The sequence below is a fragment of the Protopterus annectens genome, chromosome 10.part0, assembly GCF_019279795.1.
Source record: "Protopterus annectens isolate FY-2018-M chromosome 10.part0, PAN1.0, whole genome shotgun sequence".
NCBI classification, from domain to species: Eukaryota; Metazoa; Chordata; order Ceratodontiformes; family Protopteridae; genus Protopterus; species Protopterus annectens.
Window position 1 is genome coordinate 1,116,786,449 of NC_056744.1, and position 19,255 is coordinate 1,116,805,703.

General features: G+C 36.7%; 1 protein-coding gene across 2 annotated transcripts in view; it reads left to right on the top strand.

Annotated features, from left to right (window-relative positions):
• LOC122813502 (UDP-N-acetylglucosamine transporter-like) overlaps window positions 1–19,255 on the top strand; it is a 683,641-nt gene that overhangs the window by 605,518 nt on the left and 58,868 nt on the right. For both annotated transcript variants that reach the window (XM_044085849.1, XM_044085848.1), the window contains exon 8: window positions 16,934–17,052. In XM_044085849.1, the coding sequence (XP_043941784.1) occupies window positions 16,934–17,052 (119 nt within the window). The remainder of the gene's footprint in view (window positions 1–16,933; window positions 17,053–19,255) is intronic.

Below are 19,255 nucleotides of genomic sequence, written 5' to 3' on the forward strand. Positions count from 1 at the left end.
GCAGTAGCAGTTATTGAGAGTGAGGGAAATGGTATGTTAACTCCAGTCTCTCTCAGGACATGGAGGGTGAGACAGAGGGACTCCTCTTAAAGATGAGAAAGGTAAGGAGGGAGTCCAGGGACTTAATTAATTGACATAATAGATGAAATGGCCTGGGAAGTCTGTTCAATGTTTAGTATTCATTTGGGAATTGGGAGTTACCAAAACGTGCTAGCCTACAGGTAGTTTGTACTGTTATCTAATAAAAAAATAAAAGGAAGACAGTAAAAATCCCTCTATCAGTCTGGGTGACATGAGAAATAGTAGCAACATTAAATAAGAAATCATGAGTAGACATAAAATCACAGATTTTCTATTGTGCAAAATAGAGCTTCTAGATATGAGATAGAGTTAGATGGTGTAGGAAGTGCTCCCCCAAGAAATTAGTTTTGAAATTGAAACTGAATTTGAAAAACATTTTTTACAGTGTCACAATGGTTGTCTGGAGGGCTTGCAGGGTACCATTTTAGAGAAAATTCAGAAAAACTGTATTTTTATGGAAGTGAAGAAGCTTTTGTATAAAGAAGCTATCTTTATTCTTAAATATAGTGCACTGGCCCCTGCTGGCATGAATTTAGATTGTAATTGGAAGGTTTTAATATGAGTTAATTGATTGTTAAATGAATATAATTAAGTATTTGATTGTAGTACATAAAGAATGAAGTTGTAAATATATTGTTTACTCCACTGAAGGCATTTTGGTGCTGAGGTGCTAGAGTTCTAAATAAATTACTTTTAGCTACTTTGGGCAGTGTTTTATTGTCATATTTTATTATTTTTCTTCAGTTTCATTCTTTGTAAATTTGTTTTGAATCTTTGAAATGAAGGAGTACATTCTGGGATGTTTAGCTTGCTAAAAGGGACTACATCAGGAAGACAGTTCATAATACAGTAATACAAAAATCAGCATAAAAATCCCCCACATAGTTCATAATAGAGCACTACACAAATCAGCATACAAATACCCCCATACTCAGTATTAATGCCATTACTTCAAAAATACAGCAGCAGAAGCAGCACATTGCAAATAAGTATAAAATTACTATATTTATTTTTTAAAAATACATTAATATAAAATATTAATTGCTGCAGCAATAACAGAGAAAGCAGATTTCCCTTTTCCATATACCATAAGGTTCAGATTAAAGCACACCTCTTGAAGATAAAGCATTCTTGAACTTTCAAGAAATGCAGTGGAATGAGTCATAAAAACTCACATGCATATTCACATATCCATGCAGCTACATACATATGCATACACAAAAATATTAGTTCAAATCAAGCATTGTGAATAGCAGAAGAGCCGTTTTTATAGCATGCTGTTAAAAATACAAATTTTCCAGTGCTCTGCATCACAAAGTACTTATTCTGCACTGGTAAACAAAAGCTAAAACAAAACTGTAATAGCTGTAGGAGACTTCTTTTTAATGACTTTTAACAACTGCATGCTCTACATCATAGTGACAATACACAATATGTCACTTTATATACAACTTATCTTGCTTTAAATTGTTAATGTCTGCGATCTTCTATAAGGGACATGTCATTCAGCATTCCCTCCATACCTGATGCAACTAAGACTTCAGCTGTACCCAGCCTGAGGCTTGATAATAAACTGGTTGGCTGAATGAGTTTCCGTAACCCACCAAACAAATGAGCCCCATTATGCAAATTGGACCGTGTTGGTAGGTTTCATAATTTACCCAGAGGTTTTCTTACTTTGGATCTACTTGGGGTGGTGCAACGGTGAAGCCCCCTACACAGAGGGTGGAAGACTGTCTCTTCAAATAAGAATCCTTTTTGTTGAGTTTCTCTTAATCTAAATTAGTTCATTAGACTGAGGTTCACTGTAAAATGTACCTGTCATATGCTAATTCATTTTCTACATTCCATTTTAAGGTGGCTAAATTTAACATGGGGGATTTTTGATATAATAACGCTGAACAACTTTGTCCCCCCACCTACATATGGCTGCCCTTTGATAATATAATTCCTTCACTACTAAAGTGTGATTATCAGATGATAAACAACTACAAATACAACAACAGCTGGAACTTTAAAAGGAAGTATTAGACTGCAAGTCCACTAGTTCAGTCCTGGAAAAGGTAATCATGGATCTCAGAAGTGGGAGCTCCGAGAAGTAAAAGTGCAAGAATTGCAAACCAGGGAAGCAAAAAAGTACATTAAAATGATAAAGTATCACAACGTGGTGGGAGCACATGTAGTTATGAATGACCTGAGGTGCTCGACCCAGGAGGAATGTGCAGAATCAAGTTTAAACTCTCTGACCAAATGTCAAGTATAGGTAATAACCTGCTTCTGCATGGAATCCCACCTCCTGCAAGAATAATGCCCAGATACAAAGACAAAGTACATGGCTTTAACAATTGGCTAAGTAGCTGGTGCCTTCCTAGGGGTTCCAATAAGTCACAGTTTGGGATGAGATGATTTACACCCGACCTTGCTTCACCAGTGATGGCTTACAACTTTTATTCCATGGCTTCTGTATACTGTCCAAATGACTTGTTATAACCACATTTCCTTTTTTAAGCAATGTCTACCTTCAGGAAATGCATTGTTTTGCAGCAAATGCCAGTCTAGTCCACTTTAAGTTTACATTGCCCAGTGCCAGAAGTCTTAACAATAAATTGCTGGATCTTAAGGCACCCCTGTAACTTGAGCACATCTGTAGCTGTGCTTGAGCAGAAATGTGGGTTTTAATGCAAAGACAATATTCCCTCAAATGGAATTCAATGTCTATTAGAGTCTCAGAACTGATGGAAACTTTATGAGGATTACCAGTGTTTTATATTTTTCAGAAACCTGTTATGTCTAAAAGATTCTCCAAAACTGACACACAGAACTGACTGAACTTCAAATAGTAATAAACAAGACAAATTATCAGTTCATAGCATTATATATCCCATCATCCCTATCCCAGAAGTCTATGACAGGTTTATTTATGAATGTGCTAAATATACTATCCAGAAATAAAAATACATTTTTGACTGATGCTATCAACTAGCCACCAATTAGCTGGATCACCTATACCACAGATGTTGAATATGCACAAAGTTTCTTAGACGTAATAAATACTAACTCCCCTGTACAAAAAGTTAAACAACACACTAGGGGGTCAAAATCTTCTTGATCTTGTCCTCTTTAGCATTATACCTGCTGGCTATGCATCTGTAGTATCCTCATCTCAGATCAGATCCAGTCAGAAATCTCCTTTAGAGCATCTCCACTGACTATGACGGGTACCTTTGAAATTAAGGATTTTAAAAATACAAACCAATAAAAACTATGTGATGAGCTATTGAAATTCAGCTATAAGATGTCCATCTCCCCTGTATTCTTAGTCATTACGTATGACAAAGAATTTTACTCACCTTTAACAATTTGTATAAATCAAGCAATCTGAATGAGAGCAAATTATTTTAGGGGACTTAAAAATAAACCACTTTGCTGGCACGTCAGTATCAATAAATTCTGAAATGAAACAGAAAAAAAAAAGAAATTAATCAAAGTCTACTCTCATTAAAGACTCTCTCAAAAAGATCAGGAAAAAATCTGAAAATTACAATAAACAAGTGCAAAGCAAAACACAAATTAAAAATACCATCTAAAGTCAAGGGTAATCATAAATCTTTCTTATCTATGTCCCTAAATATGTCATCCCTTAATGAAAAGCAACCAGTAAGCCACGTATATCAAACATGTACAGAAAACACACAAGGGGCAATTAAGCATATTGGGTACTATATTTATTCAAATCAATTATATCAAAAATACAATGAAAAAATGCACTAGACATGCAAGTCAATTAAAGAAAATTTAATAGGTTATAGCAACAGAAAGAAACAAGAAAAAATTCTAAACTGTACATTTTTGTAAACATACTGGACATTTTTGTAAACAAACTGGACAGTCATTTAATTTTAATATTCTTATATAGCAACTCTTCCCAAGCACCAAGGAAGCAAACCAGAAAAACCTAGGTATCATACGTTATATTACGAAAACCAAATTCTGAAGACATCTGTGAAGGTGAATACCAAAAAAAAAATATGAAATTTAAGAATAAAAAAAAAAGCTTTCCTTTACTGTAACTATAGCAAGCTACTTGAGGATTACTGGCCTCAAACAGATGCCCTTTGCAGACCATCTCAAAAAACTCCAGCTTTACTCCGTCGCATATCGCCTACACAGAGGCGATCTCTACCTAACATAGAAAGCTATGTCAAACCCAGAGCTGTTGGACATTCTCCACCTAAAGAAATCCCAATCCATCCAAGCTACATGCTCTAGGGACCTAAACCTTGTCACCACAATAAACAGAACATGCTGGAGGGATAGATTCCTGTCCCAGGGACTTCCCATACTCTGGAACAATCCACCTATCTATATCAAACAAAGCTCCTCATTAGCACTCTTCAAGAAAAATCTTGATGATTGGATGGGAGATAGGAAATTCACCCCAGGGATCACTTCTGTGGCTCTGCTCGACAGGGGTACAGCAAAATTATTTTCCTGGGTAGTGAAAGCCAGGGTACCTTTTGGCTAGGCTTATATAGGTCCTAGGGAAACAGTGAAGCTGTTTATACCCAATCAGCTTTGGAGAAGTTTTTATGTTTGACCTTAGCTATATGGGGGTCAGGGGAGATGGTAACTTTGAAAGTGACTGCTTTATGGTCGGATCTTGCTAGGGATGATGATACTGTAGGGATGCTTCAGTGGTTACTCATGTTGGTTAATACCAAGCCCAAGATATTATCTCCTCTTGTGGGGGTATCGACTAGCTGTTCCAAGATGTTTGCATCGACAAAATTGATGAATCTCTGGGCATTTGTGTTCTGGCATGAGTAGTTCTTCCAATCTATGTTTGGGGAGTTAAAGTCACCCAAGGTAAAAGGTTGTATCTTGATAGATTTCAAAAGGTCCAGATAGGTGGATTGGTGTATCTTGAGTCAAATTTGGGGTCCAGTAGCTAGCTATGATTTGTTTAGGGGTCTTGTCAATGGTTAACTGCACTTGGAGTGTCAACTGTTTCTGGTACTGTTTGACCAGCCTGGAGGTGTGTATGTCTTTAATATATATTGAAACTCCACCTCCTTTGGCTTTACTGCCCACATTTTGGGGTCTGAACATATGATAGGATGAGTAACCAGGTAAGGCTAGGGTGCTCTCTGCAGCTTTGAACCAGCTTTCTGTGACTGCTGAGATGTCAGAATTTTCCAGGGTTAAGAATGCTTGCAATGAGTGCAGTTTCATGTTTAGACACCTAACGTTTAGCAACATGACCTTTAATTTGAGTTTTGTTGAAATGTTTATGTTGGTAGTTTTAACCTCATCACTTTTCCTAAAAAAGGCACTATGAGGGAGGCAAGGGCCTTTGCCAGAAGCCTGAAGCTCAAGTGAGACAGATGCAGGCCATCTCTGGCAAACATCGTGGTCTGTCAATCATATCTTCCCAGGCTGTCAGTTATTAGATCCCCCTGGAATGACACCAGAAACTAAGCCAATTGTTAAAGACAATAATTTTCTGTTTGTATTGAGGCATCATTCTGGGTGACGGTAGAATGCTGCTTAAGGCTAGGGGCATACCTGCCTGAGACACATATTCAGTGAGCTCAATTATGTCTGTCTTTATATAGTCCAGGGAGGTACATCTCAAGTCATTCACGCCAACATGGACTATGTCATAGTCATAACAGTACCTGTTGTTCAGATTTGAGTAGTATGTGATATGGTAGATTATGGCCCCTGACAAACAACTAACCATGACTTCCTCCTTATCCAGTCTGGTGAGAGGCACATCTGCGTGTCTCACAATGGAGTCTCCTATGACTAATATGTTAGATATATGATTAAGCCTTAGTGGCTGTGAGACATAGGTGTGTGGACTATGCGTGGCATGTGGTGTGGAAATCTGGACACAGCATAAAATGATGGGGGGACAAATAGAGACAAATTTTAAATCTTTCTCTTACAAACTTAGAACGTTGATAGAATAATAGGTTTTGCATTAGCATGAATTTTCTGAAGGCTGTGGAGTCTTAAGCTCAAATATTTGTCATTATTTAATGACTTCAATCCTCAGCCATTTGCCAGAAAGGTACAGATTTTAGGAGGAACACACCAAAAATATGAGGCAAAATTCTGGACAGTCTGTGAAAATCTGTACAGTTGAGAGATATGTGTGGAGGGCTGTGGAGATCTCATGTGTTTTTGCCTCAGAGGTCTCCTTTGTTTGGGTATGTTTTTATTGAGGACCTCCGCATATGTATGTGGATATGTGTTGTGTAGGTGTGGGTGGTGTTTGAGGTGTAGTGATTGTGTTGACAACTTTCTCAATGCCAGATACACTGGCTTGAAAGGGAGAGAGCATAGGCTCTAGGTTCCTAATGGAATTGTATCTCTCACAAATTGTGTTCCTAGGTGGTAGTAATAGATGGTTGTCCGTTTACATGAGGCAGTTGCTACACTGTCTCAGGGTGCCCATATCAGCCAGACTGGCAGGAGAAACTGTACGAAATTGTCCATCAATGTGTGGCAGAATCTGAGGGGGAAAGGCCAGTGAGATCTAAGGGTAGGCCTAAAACCCAAGTGCTTAAACTAAAACTAAGAGGCTAAGAATAACACTTACAATTTAAACAGGCTATAAACAAGCAGTAATAAATGCAACAGAAAAGATGCAATTGAACACTAGAGAAGAAGCAGCAAGTAGAAGAAAAAGCAAGATGAAGTAATAGAGTAGGGGGGAACACAAATACAGTAAAATATAAGCAGGGGGAACACAAATACAGTAAAATATAAGCAGGGGAACACAAATACAGTAAAATATAAGTGGGGGGAACACAAATACAGTAAAATGTAAGTGGGGGACACAAATACAGTAAAATATAAGCGGGGGAAAACAAATATAGTAAAATATAAGCAGCTGAATAATGTTTTTTTTTTGTTTTGTTTTTTAGTAAAGTGGAAAGGGGGAGAGGAGGAACAGAAGATAATTCAAGACTAAGGAACTGACGGGATTGGCCCTCCTAAATAATCACTGTATTAGGCAGAATGAGGTAATGAGATGGGACTTGGAGAAGTGTCCCAGATCAAACTTACAGTAGTGGGGCAACTGCAACAAAATTGAGCCAGAGGTCAGCAAATGTATAAATACAGACACAGATAAGTAGATAATTCAATCAAGCAAATAAATAAAAACAGTGCAGTACTGTTAAGAAACACTGAACAGTTAGATAAAGTGCAAAAAATGTACTTATATCAGCTCTATATTTCCAGATTGTTTGAAAAGCACTCTCAGTCAGGCACTATGGAGCTTCCAGCAAGATAAGCAGAAATTCACACAAAGGTAGTATTCTTATACCTGCGAGATAAAAGACCTTTACAAAGCCAAGCCTTGAGGCAATTAGATAACACAAAAGCTGTTTGACCAGTGTTTCCACCCTGGAATGAGTTCACTACAAACTCCCTGCTGTTCCACAGAACTGTAAAGGACCCCCTGTGTGGAACCAGTTAGTTCAAGCTAAAGTGCTGTGCCAAATGCCTTAGATCAGAAATAAAGATTTCAGCAAAGATCAGGAAACAAAATTCAGCCAGAGGTCTGCAAATATATAAATGCAGACACAGATAAGTAAATAATTCAATCAAGCAAAGAAATAAAAACAGTGCAGTACTGTTAAGAAGCACTGAACAGTTAGATAAAGTGCAAAAAAATATACTTATATCAGCTCTATATTCCCAGATTGCTTGAGAAGCACTCTCAGTCAGGCCCAATGGGGCTTCCTGTCCAAGCATTGGTTGAAAAAGGAGTCAGCCTTCAAAATGTACCAATATTTTGTTAATAATGTCCTTAAATTTAAATGTATTAGTACCAAATGTGGTGAGTTAGATGTAATGGAAATGAATTATAATTATATCTACTATTAGTATCAACCATTTCCTTATTATCTAATAAAGTAGCCTTAGAACAACTCTTAGCTGTATCATATGCATATTTTTTATTTTTTTATTTTACATTTGTTGACCAGGCTAGTCCAACTGGATACATGTCCATTTTCAGTGGAGGCCCGAGGAGAAAAGCTCCAAGTTCACAAAACATTTAATATTACGAGTAAATTAGGATCAAAAGTACAAAAAATGTATAACAAAACATTAGTAAAAACAAAGATTGGTACATAGTATAAAAAGGTCTTGATTATTTTCAAAAAAAAGTTAGTAAATAGAGAAAAGATAGGGATAAAAAGGATACTAAGGACATCTACAGGATAAGAAAGCATTAGGAAAATAGGATAGGTAGGTAGTTAGATTGGGTAGAGCAGTTAAGAGTAAAAAGGTCAGTGAGTAAATAAGTTCTAATAAACAAGTTTAAAAGAGAAATTAAGAAGGAGACAGGGTAGTACAAAGGAAAAGCAAGAGAGTAGCAGTTAGTCAAGGTTATTACAAGAGCATAACCAGTGGTTGGAGAGGAAATGTTTAAGGTTAGTTTTGAATAGTGGGAGAGATGTAAGAGCTGTAAGGTCAATAGGTAAGAGATTCCATATTTTCCCAACAAAGTTAGAAAACAGAGAGTCTCCTGCAGAGTTATTAGATAAAGAAGTTTGCATCAGCATTTTTTTTGTTGAGCGTAGCTTTTTCAGGTTACAATATGGTGTTATGAGGGTAGAGAGAATTGGGGTGTTGTTTGGTTGATAAAGGACTTTATGGGCAATAATAAGTTGGTTGAATTGAAGAAGGTGAGGTAATTTCAGCCAGCCTAGTTGTTTTAGGTTTTGACAGTGATGAGTCCTACATGGTGAGTTAGTGGCGAATCTGGCAATGTTATTATATGATCTAGCTAGTTTGTTAAGATTGTTTTTGGACAGGTTGGTATAGATGGGGGAGGCATATAATTGAACCAAATTACTCTGATAGCCCATCCACATAAATCTATTTGTCATATTCTGGGCTTCACGATAAAAATTGACTTCAGTACCAGAAATTCGCCTCAGTCATAAAAATTGCGATTTGGAAATATTTTCAGTCGTATGTTTAGGATGACAACTCTGCATGCACCAATGAATTCTTAGTAAAAGGTTTACGATACAAACTAGTATAAATTGTACCATCGATGAGTTTTGTTATATTGACATCTAAAAATCAACATTAAAAAAGATTTGTTTCCCCATAAATTTAAACCAAAATCATTAGAATTCAAATATTGTATGAACTGACCCCATACTTCCAGAGGCCCACACTACACTGCCCAACAATCATACAAATAGCATTGCCACATTTTTAGATATCAGGAAAAACATTATCATTGTTATATATCAATTTCAATTCCAAATATCGCATAAATAAATCAGCATGTGTAGGAGCATAGGAAGTACCCATTGCTGAGATCTAAGGGTAGGCCTAAAACCCAAGTGCTTAAACTAAAACTAAGAGGCTAAGAATAACACTTACAATTTAAACAGGCTATAAACAAGCAGTAATAAATGCAACAGAAAAGATGCAATTGAACACTAGAGAAGAAGCAGCAAGTAGAAGAAAAAGCAAGATGAAGTAATAGAGTTGGGGGGAACACAAATACAGTAAAATATAAGCAGGGGAACACAAATACAGTAAAATATAAGCAGGGGAACACAAATACAGTAAAATATAAGCGAGGGGAACACAAATACAGTAAAATGTAAGCGGGGGACACAAATACAGTAAAATATAAGCGGGGGGAACACAAATATAGTAAAATATAAGCAGCTGAATAATGTTTTTTTTTGTTTTGTTTTTTAGTAAAGTGGAAAGGGGGAGAGGAGGAACAGAAGATAATTCAAGACTAAGGAACTGACGGGATTGGCCCTCCTAAATAATCACTGTATTAGGCAGAATGAGGTAATGAGATGGGACTTGGAGAAGTGTCCCAGATCAAACTTACAGTAGTGGGGCAACTGCAACAAAATTGAGCCAGAGGTCAGCAAATGTATAAATACAGACACAGATAAGTAGATAATTCAGTCAAGCAAATAAATAAAAACAGTGCAGTACTGTTAAGAAACACTGAACAGTTAGATAAAGTGCAAAAAATATACTTATATCAGCTCTATATTTCCAGATTGTTTGAAAAGCACTCTCAGTCAGGCACTGTGGAGCTTCCAGCAAGATAAGCAGAAATTCACACAAAGGTAGTATTCTTATACCTGCGAGATAAAAGACCTTTACAAAGCCAAGCCTTGAGGCAATTAGATAACACAAAAGCTGTTTGACCAGTGTTTCCACCCTGGAATGAGTTCACTACAAACTCCCTGCTGTCCCACAGAACTGTAAAGGACCCCCTGTGTGGAACCAGTTAGTTCAAGCTAAAGTGCTGTGCTAAATGCCTTAGATCAGAAATAAAGATTTCAGCAAAGATCAGGAAACAAAATTCAGCCAGAGGTCTGCAAATATATAAATGCAGACACAGATAAGTAAATAATTCAATCAAGCAAAGAAATAAAAACAGTGCAGTACTGTTAAGAAGCACTGAACAGTTAGATAAAGTGCAAAAAATATACTTATATCAGCTCTATATTCCCAGATTGCTTGAGAAGCACTCTCAGTCAGGCCCAATGGGGCTTCCTGTCCAAGCATTGGTTGAAAAAGGAGTCAGCCTTCAAAATGTACCAATATTTTGTTAATAATGTCCTTAAATTTAAATGTATTAGTACCAAATGTGGTGAGTTAGATGTAATGGAAATGAATTATAATTATATCTACTATTAGTATCAACCATTTCCTTATTATCTAATAAAGTAGCCTTAGAACAACTCTTAGCTGTATCATATGCATATTTTTTATTTTTTTATTTTACATTTGTTGACCGGGCTAGTCCAACTGGATACATGTCCATTTTCAGTGGAGGCCCGAGGAGAAAAGCTCCAAGTTCACAAAACATTTAATATTACGAGTAAATTAGGATCAAAAGTACAAAAAATGTATAACAAAACATTAGTAAAAACAAAGATTGGTACATAGTATAAAAATGACTTGATTATTTTCAAAAAAAAAGTTAGTAAATAGAGAAAAGATAGGGATAAAAAGGATACTAAGGACATCTACAGGATAAGACAGCATTAGGAAAATAGGATAGGTAGGTAGTTAGATTGGGTAGAGCAGTTAAGAGTAAAAAGGTCAGTGAGTAAATAAGTTCTAATAAACAAGTTTAAAAGAGAAATTAAGAAGGAGACAGGGTAGTACAAAGGAAAAGCAAGAGAGTAGCAGTTAGTCAGGGTTATTACAAGAGCATAACCAGTGGTTGGAGAGGAAATGTTTAAGGTTAGTTTTGAATAGTGGGAGAGATGTAAGAGCTGTAAGGTCAATAGGTAAGAGATTCCATATTTTCCCAACAAAGTTAGAAAACAGAGAGTCTCCTGCAGAGTTATTAGATAAAGAAGTTTGCATCAGCATTTTTTTTGTTGAGCGTAGCTTTTTCAGGTTACAATATGGTGTTATGAGGGTAGAGAGAATTGGGGTGTTGTTTGGTTGATAAAGGACTTTATGGGCAATAATAAGTTGGTTGAATTGAAGAAGGTGAGGTAATTCCAGCCAGCCTAGTTGTTTTAGGTTTTGACAGTGATGAGTCCTACATGGTGAGTTAGTGGCGAATCTGGCAATGTTATTATATGATCTAGCTAGTTTGTTAAGATTGTTTTTGGACAGGTTGGTATAGATGGGGGAGGCATATAATTGAACCAAATTACTCTGATAGCCCATCCACATAAATCTATTTGTCATATTCTGGGCTTCACGATAAAAATTGACTTCAGTACCAGAAATTCGCCTCAGTCATAAAAATTGCGATTTGGAAATATTTTCAGTCGTATGTTTAGGATGACAACTCTGCATGCACCAATGAATTCTTAGTAAAAGGTTTACGATACAAACTAGTATAAATTGTACCATCGATGAGTTTTGTTATATTGACATCTAAAAATCAACATTAAAAAAGATTTGTTTCCCCATAAATTTTAAACCAAAATCATTAGAATTCAAATATTGTATGAACTGACCCCATACTTCCAGAGGCCCACACTACACTGCCCAACAATCATACAAATAGCATTGCCACATTTTTAGATATCAGGAAAAATATTATCATTGTTATATATCAATTTCAATTCCAAATATCGCATAAATTAATCAGCATGTGTAGGAGCATAGGAAGTACCCATTGCTGTGCCCCTTATTTGCAAGAACCAATCAGCCTCATATCTAAATGCATTATGTTCCAACACAATACACATTACTTTAAGAATAAATTCAATTTGTGTTTCAGAATATATTTGGGAATATTCTAACTAGTGTTTAACTTCCTCTCTGCTTGACTTACAAAGCAATGTCTGACCCAGCTCTGTTAGAAATGCTACATCTAAAGAAATCCCAATCCCTCCACACCACAAGCTCCAGAGACCTCAACCTCATTACCACAATCAAAAGAATATGCTGGAGGGACAAGTCCTAACCCAGAGACTGACCACCCTCTGGAATAGACTTCCCATACATGTCAAGCAGAGCACCTCACTGTTCCTCTTCTAGAGAAATCTTGATGAGTGAATGGGTAATAGAAAGTTCACACTGGGGATCACTCCAGTGGCTCTATTTGATAAACGCAGCATGATGCCAGGGCACTTCTATGGGCTAGGCTTGTAAAGGCTCCAGGGCCATTAGCCTAGTACAAACCTATGAACCTATGAACCAACATCCCCCTTTATGTGGAATACTTAAGCAATAACCCACGCCTGGCTGTGGGTAATGCTGGATTTACCCACGGTTGGTGTGTTCTGGTCACGAGGGCGAAGCCCGAGTGGCCAAACAAAGACATCCATGGGTAAATCCAGCATTACCCACACCCAGAAGTGGGTTATTGCTATTATACAATGACATTATTTAAGAAAAAAAATACTTACTTTTCTTAAATAATGGCATTGTATAATGCCTCCTTGCTGCCCTTCTGCAGCTGTCCAGTATTCTGCAGCAATTCTGATGTACTGCGCATGCGTATGGTCATGCAGTACATCAGAGCTGTGTGTGGAAGCAACGGAGAAAGGAAGATCTCCGTTGCTTTTTTTTAAGATATCTTGCTATGTTAAACTCATTTAACATAGCGAGATAACAGCAACGGAGCTCTTCCATTCTGTGTTGCTGTCCAACAAAAAAAAAAAAAGACTTATACTAACAGAAAAAGTCCGGGCGACCGGACCTTTTCCCATTAGTATAAGTCTGATTTACAACATGCACACTGACCAATCAGCGTACGCATTTTGGAATATTAATGGGGGGGGGTCATTGTATAATGGTGTAATGAGACTGAACATCCAGAGTACATAGATATGCATTATTTGGTACCTGCATATCATTCATGAGTAATAACAACTCATTGGTGTCCTTGATACAGGCTGTTACAAAAGATAAAGGTTTTAACTTACTTTCCAAATAAGCCAACAGCAATTCTGCAAGAGAACCCCTTCCAGAAACAATGGGTCGACCAGGAGGATTTGACACGGATTTATGAATCTTAGGTAGGATATAAAAGTATTTAGGCTTAGGATCATCAACCATAAGTTGTTGAATCAGAAATTCAGAAACAACTCCCTTATCCCTCTTCTCAGATAAAAACGTATCAAAATACATCTTAAAAGCAGAAGATGAATCGTATGGTAGTTTGCAATAAGAGGTAGCATCACACAATTGTTTGACAACTTCAAAATCATAATCATCGCCATCACAAAATGACACTAGCCCCACCCTTGTCAGCATCCAAAATATTGATTTTATCATTAGCTTTTAAATTATTCAATGCCATATATTGCTCTCTAGTCAAATTATGAATAAAATTCCTAAAAATAGAATTCTGATTCGAATGTAAATCATTAATTACCTGTTGTACAAATAATCTGATGACAGCATATGATGGTGGTTGAAAAATAGACCTCTTAAACCTAAATGAGGTATCAACACTATGGAGAACTGGAAGTTGTGCAAAATAATATTTCAAGTTTAACTGTCAACAAAATGTTTTTTGTGTCCATCACAAAAGAATATTTTGAAACAAATAATGATGGCGTAAAACCCCAACCTTTATTAAGTAAGCTAATTTCATCCTGGGACAAGGAATAAGAAGTCAAATGCACTACCAACTGATTATCATCATGCAAGTCCATATCAGAAGGAGGATTCACAATTCCATCAGTCTCCTGAAGGTCATCTCTGTCATTCTGCCCCTTGTGCTTTTGTTTTCCTCTTCTAAAGGGCCTCTAGGACATTTATAGGCTGGAGAAATAGATTCATCAGCGTCCTCTGTATCAGTTTCTGTATCCATATTTGAATTGTTAGAGGGTAATTCTGAGGCACTAGATTCAAAATTCCCTGCTCCCACAGATTTCCTTAAGGTAGATCACGTTCTCTTCCTTTTGGGTTTAGCACCACTCATAGTTGTCTCAGCAAATCTAACTCCCTCTTTATTCTTTTCCAAGAGTAAGCAGAATTATTTTTATAATGTGATGAGTCCCGCAGGTACTTCTTTAGCTTACAGTTATGCTACTCGGACTCATAACTGTTCACTTCCTTTAAAACATTAGCATATCTGTCATCAAACCCTTTATGCAAGCAAAATTTCTGTATGGTTTCATAAATATTGTTTAACTTATCAGTCAAAATCCCTAGCAGTTGATCATAATGTTCTAGCATCAATGTAATAAACATCTTGGATGCAGTCATTTGGACCTGGTGCCATTTCTGTATAAACTCAGGATTGTCAGAACTATTTCCCAGTTCCACATATATACATAATACCCTTGGAGTAATGTCGTCATTTAAATAGGCTGTTGAAAGCCTATTTAAATGACGACATTACTCCAAGCCTATTTCCCAGTTCCACATATATACATAATACCCTTGGAGTAATGTCGTCATTTAAATAGGCTTTCAACAGCTTATTATGCCAGACATTTGCCCTAAGCTTCTTAACTGTTTCAGTAAGCCCTTTAAACAGATTATCCATGTTGGACCGTACTGCTGAAGGTCAGGACTTAAGGTTGTTTCTTAACAACCTGTCCAAGGATAAAGATGATTTCATAGTTTTTACTAATGAAACAGTCAATGTCAGTAACACTAAAACAGTTATTAGAAAGAGTCCTTCCCTCTCCAGCATCATTACCAAGTCCCCTTCATATGCAGCCATATCAAGTAAATATCAGAAATTCCTCATACTTTCTATCCTGTTTATTTGTCTTAAGTAAATAACTCTTTAAGTAAAATATGCATTTGCCTCACCATCTCTCTTTTAACTAAAATTTCAGTGTGATAATACATAAACTATAAAATAATGCCGAATGTACTTTAGATATATGTAACTTTAGAATGCTGTAAATATTGTATAGTGCACTTACATGCTGATTACCTGTTGAGCTATATCTAGCTTAATGTTATATAGAAGTAGTTTATTTCTACTGATAGCTCATGCTAATTGCATATGCAGATGTATGAAATATGGAGATTTTTTTCCCCAGGCCTAAATGGAAAATGGGGTTTGGCCATTCAAACTTTCCCAGTAATCAATGGCAAATTAATCAATAAATTTATGTTAATGCCAATACAGACATGCCCTGTGCTATGAGTTTTTTACTGCAGAAATCACGCTGCTTGAAAACTGCTATAATATGTACAGAGTATAGAGGATTATGATTGGGTCTCCTCCTGTATCCGGCTTATTATGTGTTTGATGCATGGATGCCAAGAAATTCATCAAGAGCGCTGCTTGAGAGGCGAACCCTGGCATCCATGCCAAGAACACATAATAAAGGGTTATGATTGGAAACCCGATAATACTTCTATGTAGTGCATGTAGCTTTATATGCTCCATGCACCACCAGTTACAGAAAAAATAAAACCGTTAAGTGTTTTACCAGCTTTCAAAGCCATGAAGCCCTTAGTGAACACTACCAGAAAGACGGTATAACACATTCTGTTGTTTTAGAAAGTCAGGGACACATTACTTGCACAGACAACAGGCAGAAACAAATTTGTTTTCAATATTGCTGCTGTCATTTGTTGACCAGCACTGGCAGGTTTAGCTGCGCAGTACCCAGTCTTATTAACTCAAGCAGGGGTACTTAACCGTTATTAAGATCAGGTCTCATTCTACTGAAGCACTTAACTGCGTTCCCTTTTTCACATTATCAGGTAGTAATCACCACACTTCATGTACTACAAATATGTTAGCGTTTAGTGTGACATAAAAGAATAGTCGGCATTCAAGACATTTACATGAATGTGTGAAAGCTGCCTAAGAATGAAGTAATACAAATTAACTCCATGTTATCTTATCAACGGAAATGTGGAAGTACCTCAGTGGGTTCTAGCATGGTGAGGGTTTGTGCCAGTACTTTCTTTTTTAACATGTTCTGAAATGTTAAGAAGAGAAAAAAAGAAGAAATAAAACACTGACCGGCTTGAAAATAGTGTTCTGTCACACAGCACACCAAGCTTATGGCCAAAGAGTGTAACTGTACATGCTAGCCCCGTACATAGACCAGTTCAGAGACAGAGAGAGAATTAAAAACTGGCCAGTCAAGTTATAAAAAAGGTGAAGACAGGGCAGTTAAAGGTTCTCTGTCCCAAAACAAAACTGGCAATGGGGCTAAGGGAAAAAATCTCAGAAGCCTTTTATTTAATTTGTATTGTAGATTTGAGAGACCTGAATTTATTTAGTTAAAAATGTTTATTTCTGACAAGGTCTTTCTTCCAAGTTACACTTAAGCTATGAATATCAGTTGTCTACCAAATAATATTGTTATATTCACTTTGAGAGACTGCTTATTAAGTCACATCAATTTAATAATGTTGCTCCTTTTGTATTATGTAGGAATCTCTGGAATTTCATTTGGCATAATTGTTGTTTTGATATTTGACTTGGAACATGTGAAGCAGTACGGAGTGCTTCAAGGCTTCAACTATATCACCTGGATAGTTATAACTCTTCAGGTATAGTATCATGACTGGATTATTTTTCTTTAATTCTGGTTACCATTTGAATGTGTAGATGTTCTTCATTTGATCACTGCTGCAGCAGCCTAAGCTATATGGATAAGGTTCGGCCAAGGACATAACAGTCAGCCAGTAGCCAAAGCTTCAGGGCTACTTCCACACAAGCACATGATTAATCAGCTTGAACTGAGAAGACAATGGTCAGGTTTGGGTAACAAGCCTTTCAGAGTTTTCTTGGCACTGAAGAAGTGCTCCTCTGTGGGCTTTCGTGGATCAAAGCTCGGTTAATGCTGTTCCATTGCTGGGCAGATAAGTTCACTTCAGGACAAAACATTGCACTTTGTGTATGTATGTATGTATGTATGTATGTATTTATTTAACAGAAACTTTCATTTTCTGTAAAATACTTATATGTTAGCTAGCAAAATGTGTTTTTATTGACTATGTAATAACCTTTCCTGACTTAAATGGGAGTGTTGCTTTTTTAATTTTGTGGTAAAAAGTTATTTAAAACTACTTTTTCTGAGGAGAAACTGGTGTTATTTTACTTTTTTTTGAGGCTGGGGTAAGTATTTAAAATGGTTTCTACTGCGTTTTTCAAAGAGAAAGGTACCTCTTAGCAACTTACTTGTTTTTTCCAGCTTGTGCTGCTAAGTTTCCTCAGGAATTAAGCACCTTTTTCAACCTAACCATGGAACAACCTAATAGAAAAAGATGGTTAAGCAGCCTTTGCCAGCACAGCAGTCTGATATTTTGCCATAGCCACAGGTGGATGACTCTACTGTAGCCAAAGTTAATTGCTCGGACCAGTCATCTCTTTCCTTGGATCTCACTGGTGTAGTCCCAATAGCCAACAGGGACAGGAGGATTAGCACATTCTTTGTGACTGTTGGTGTGGCCTTGCTTGGTAAGAGAGAGATACTCTTGTTGGTTCTAGGAGAAGAGGCCAAAAATGTCTCTCTGCTTAGCAAGAATGCTATACCCATCCCTGGGATGGTGATTGCAGGCAATTCTGGATCTGTTTCTTCAGGAATTCCTGTGGAAAAAAAGCAAAAGGCTAAACGTATGTCTTCTCCTTTCTCAGTGACATTGACAATGAGTCATTTATTGGGCTTAACTCAGGGTTTGGTGCAGGCTCTTGACCCAAAATATATGGCTGCTTCTGTTAAAAAAATATTCTTTTCTTGAAGATATTGAAGAACCTGAACCTCAAAAGAGGTGTAAAGGGCAGATGATGTAATATCTCCACAGATTTCTGATTCAGATTCTGATGATAGTGTGACTTCTTATAATCCCTGTAAATGCTTTTCTTTCTCTGAGACTATTTCCCAAATTAATCAGTTGTTTCAGTGGGAAATCACTGATACTTTTCAGTTCCTTAGAAAACACTATGATTTATTATGGTTTATTACAACTGGAATTTTTTGAACCTACACCTCTTTTACCTGGTCTTTCTGCTTTGGAGAATGTTGTTGTCATAGCTTACAGATTCTCTGACAGTCAGCCTGCTGCCCCCCAAAAAGTAGATATATTATATAAGGTTAGTCAGTCATTTATGTTTTTATACACTTATCCTAGATGTATCCTAGTAGCTATAGCTTTAGTACACCCAGCTGCTGCTAAGCATTTTGTTAATACTAATCCATCTCCATCTCACAAGGATGGGATGGTTTTTGATAAGTTTAGGAAAACTGTGCATGTTTACAACTCTTGTTTTTAAAATATTCATCTTTCAGGTCATATTTTGAACTTTAATAACTAAGAGATGAGTGATGCACCACACCATAAAACGTATCTCAACGATTTATTCAGAGCTGTATCTCAACAGAACAAAAAAAAAAAACAACAAACAACGGATTAGCGCTTTCAGCTATCAAAGCCTTCTTCAGATCCACAGTCAAAAGCCACATCTTACAAGTTTCCCTATGTTTTGTCTGATGTCTAACGCAAACCAATGATTTTTAAGTAAGCAAAGTCTGATTTACATTTCTGCTTTCATTTGCTAGCCCAGACCAATGATGTTTGAGAAAGTGAAGTTTAATTTACATTTTCCATCCTAACTTGCTAGTTTAAAGCTAGGTTTTGTCTAATGTTTAAAGTAAACCAATGATTTTTAAGCAAGTAAAGTCTGATTTACATTTCTGCTTTCACTTGCTAGCTGAGATCAATGATGTTTGAGAAAGCAAAGTCTAACTTACAT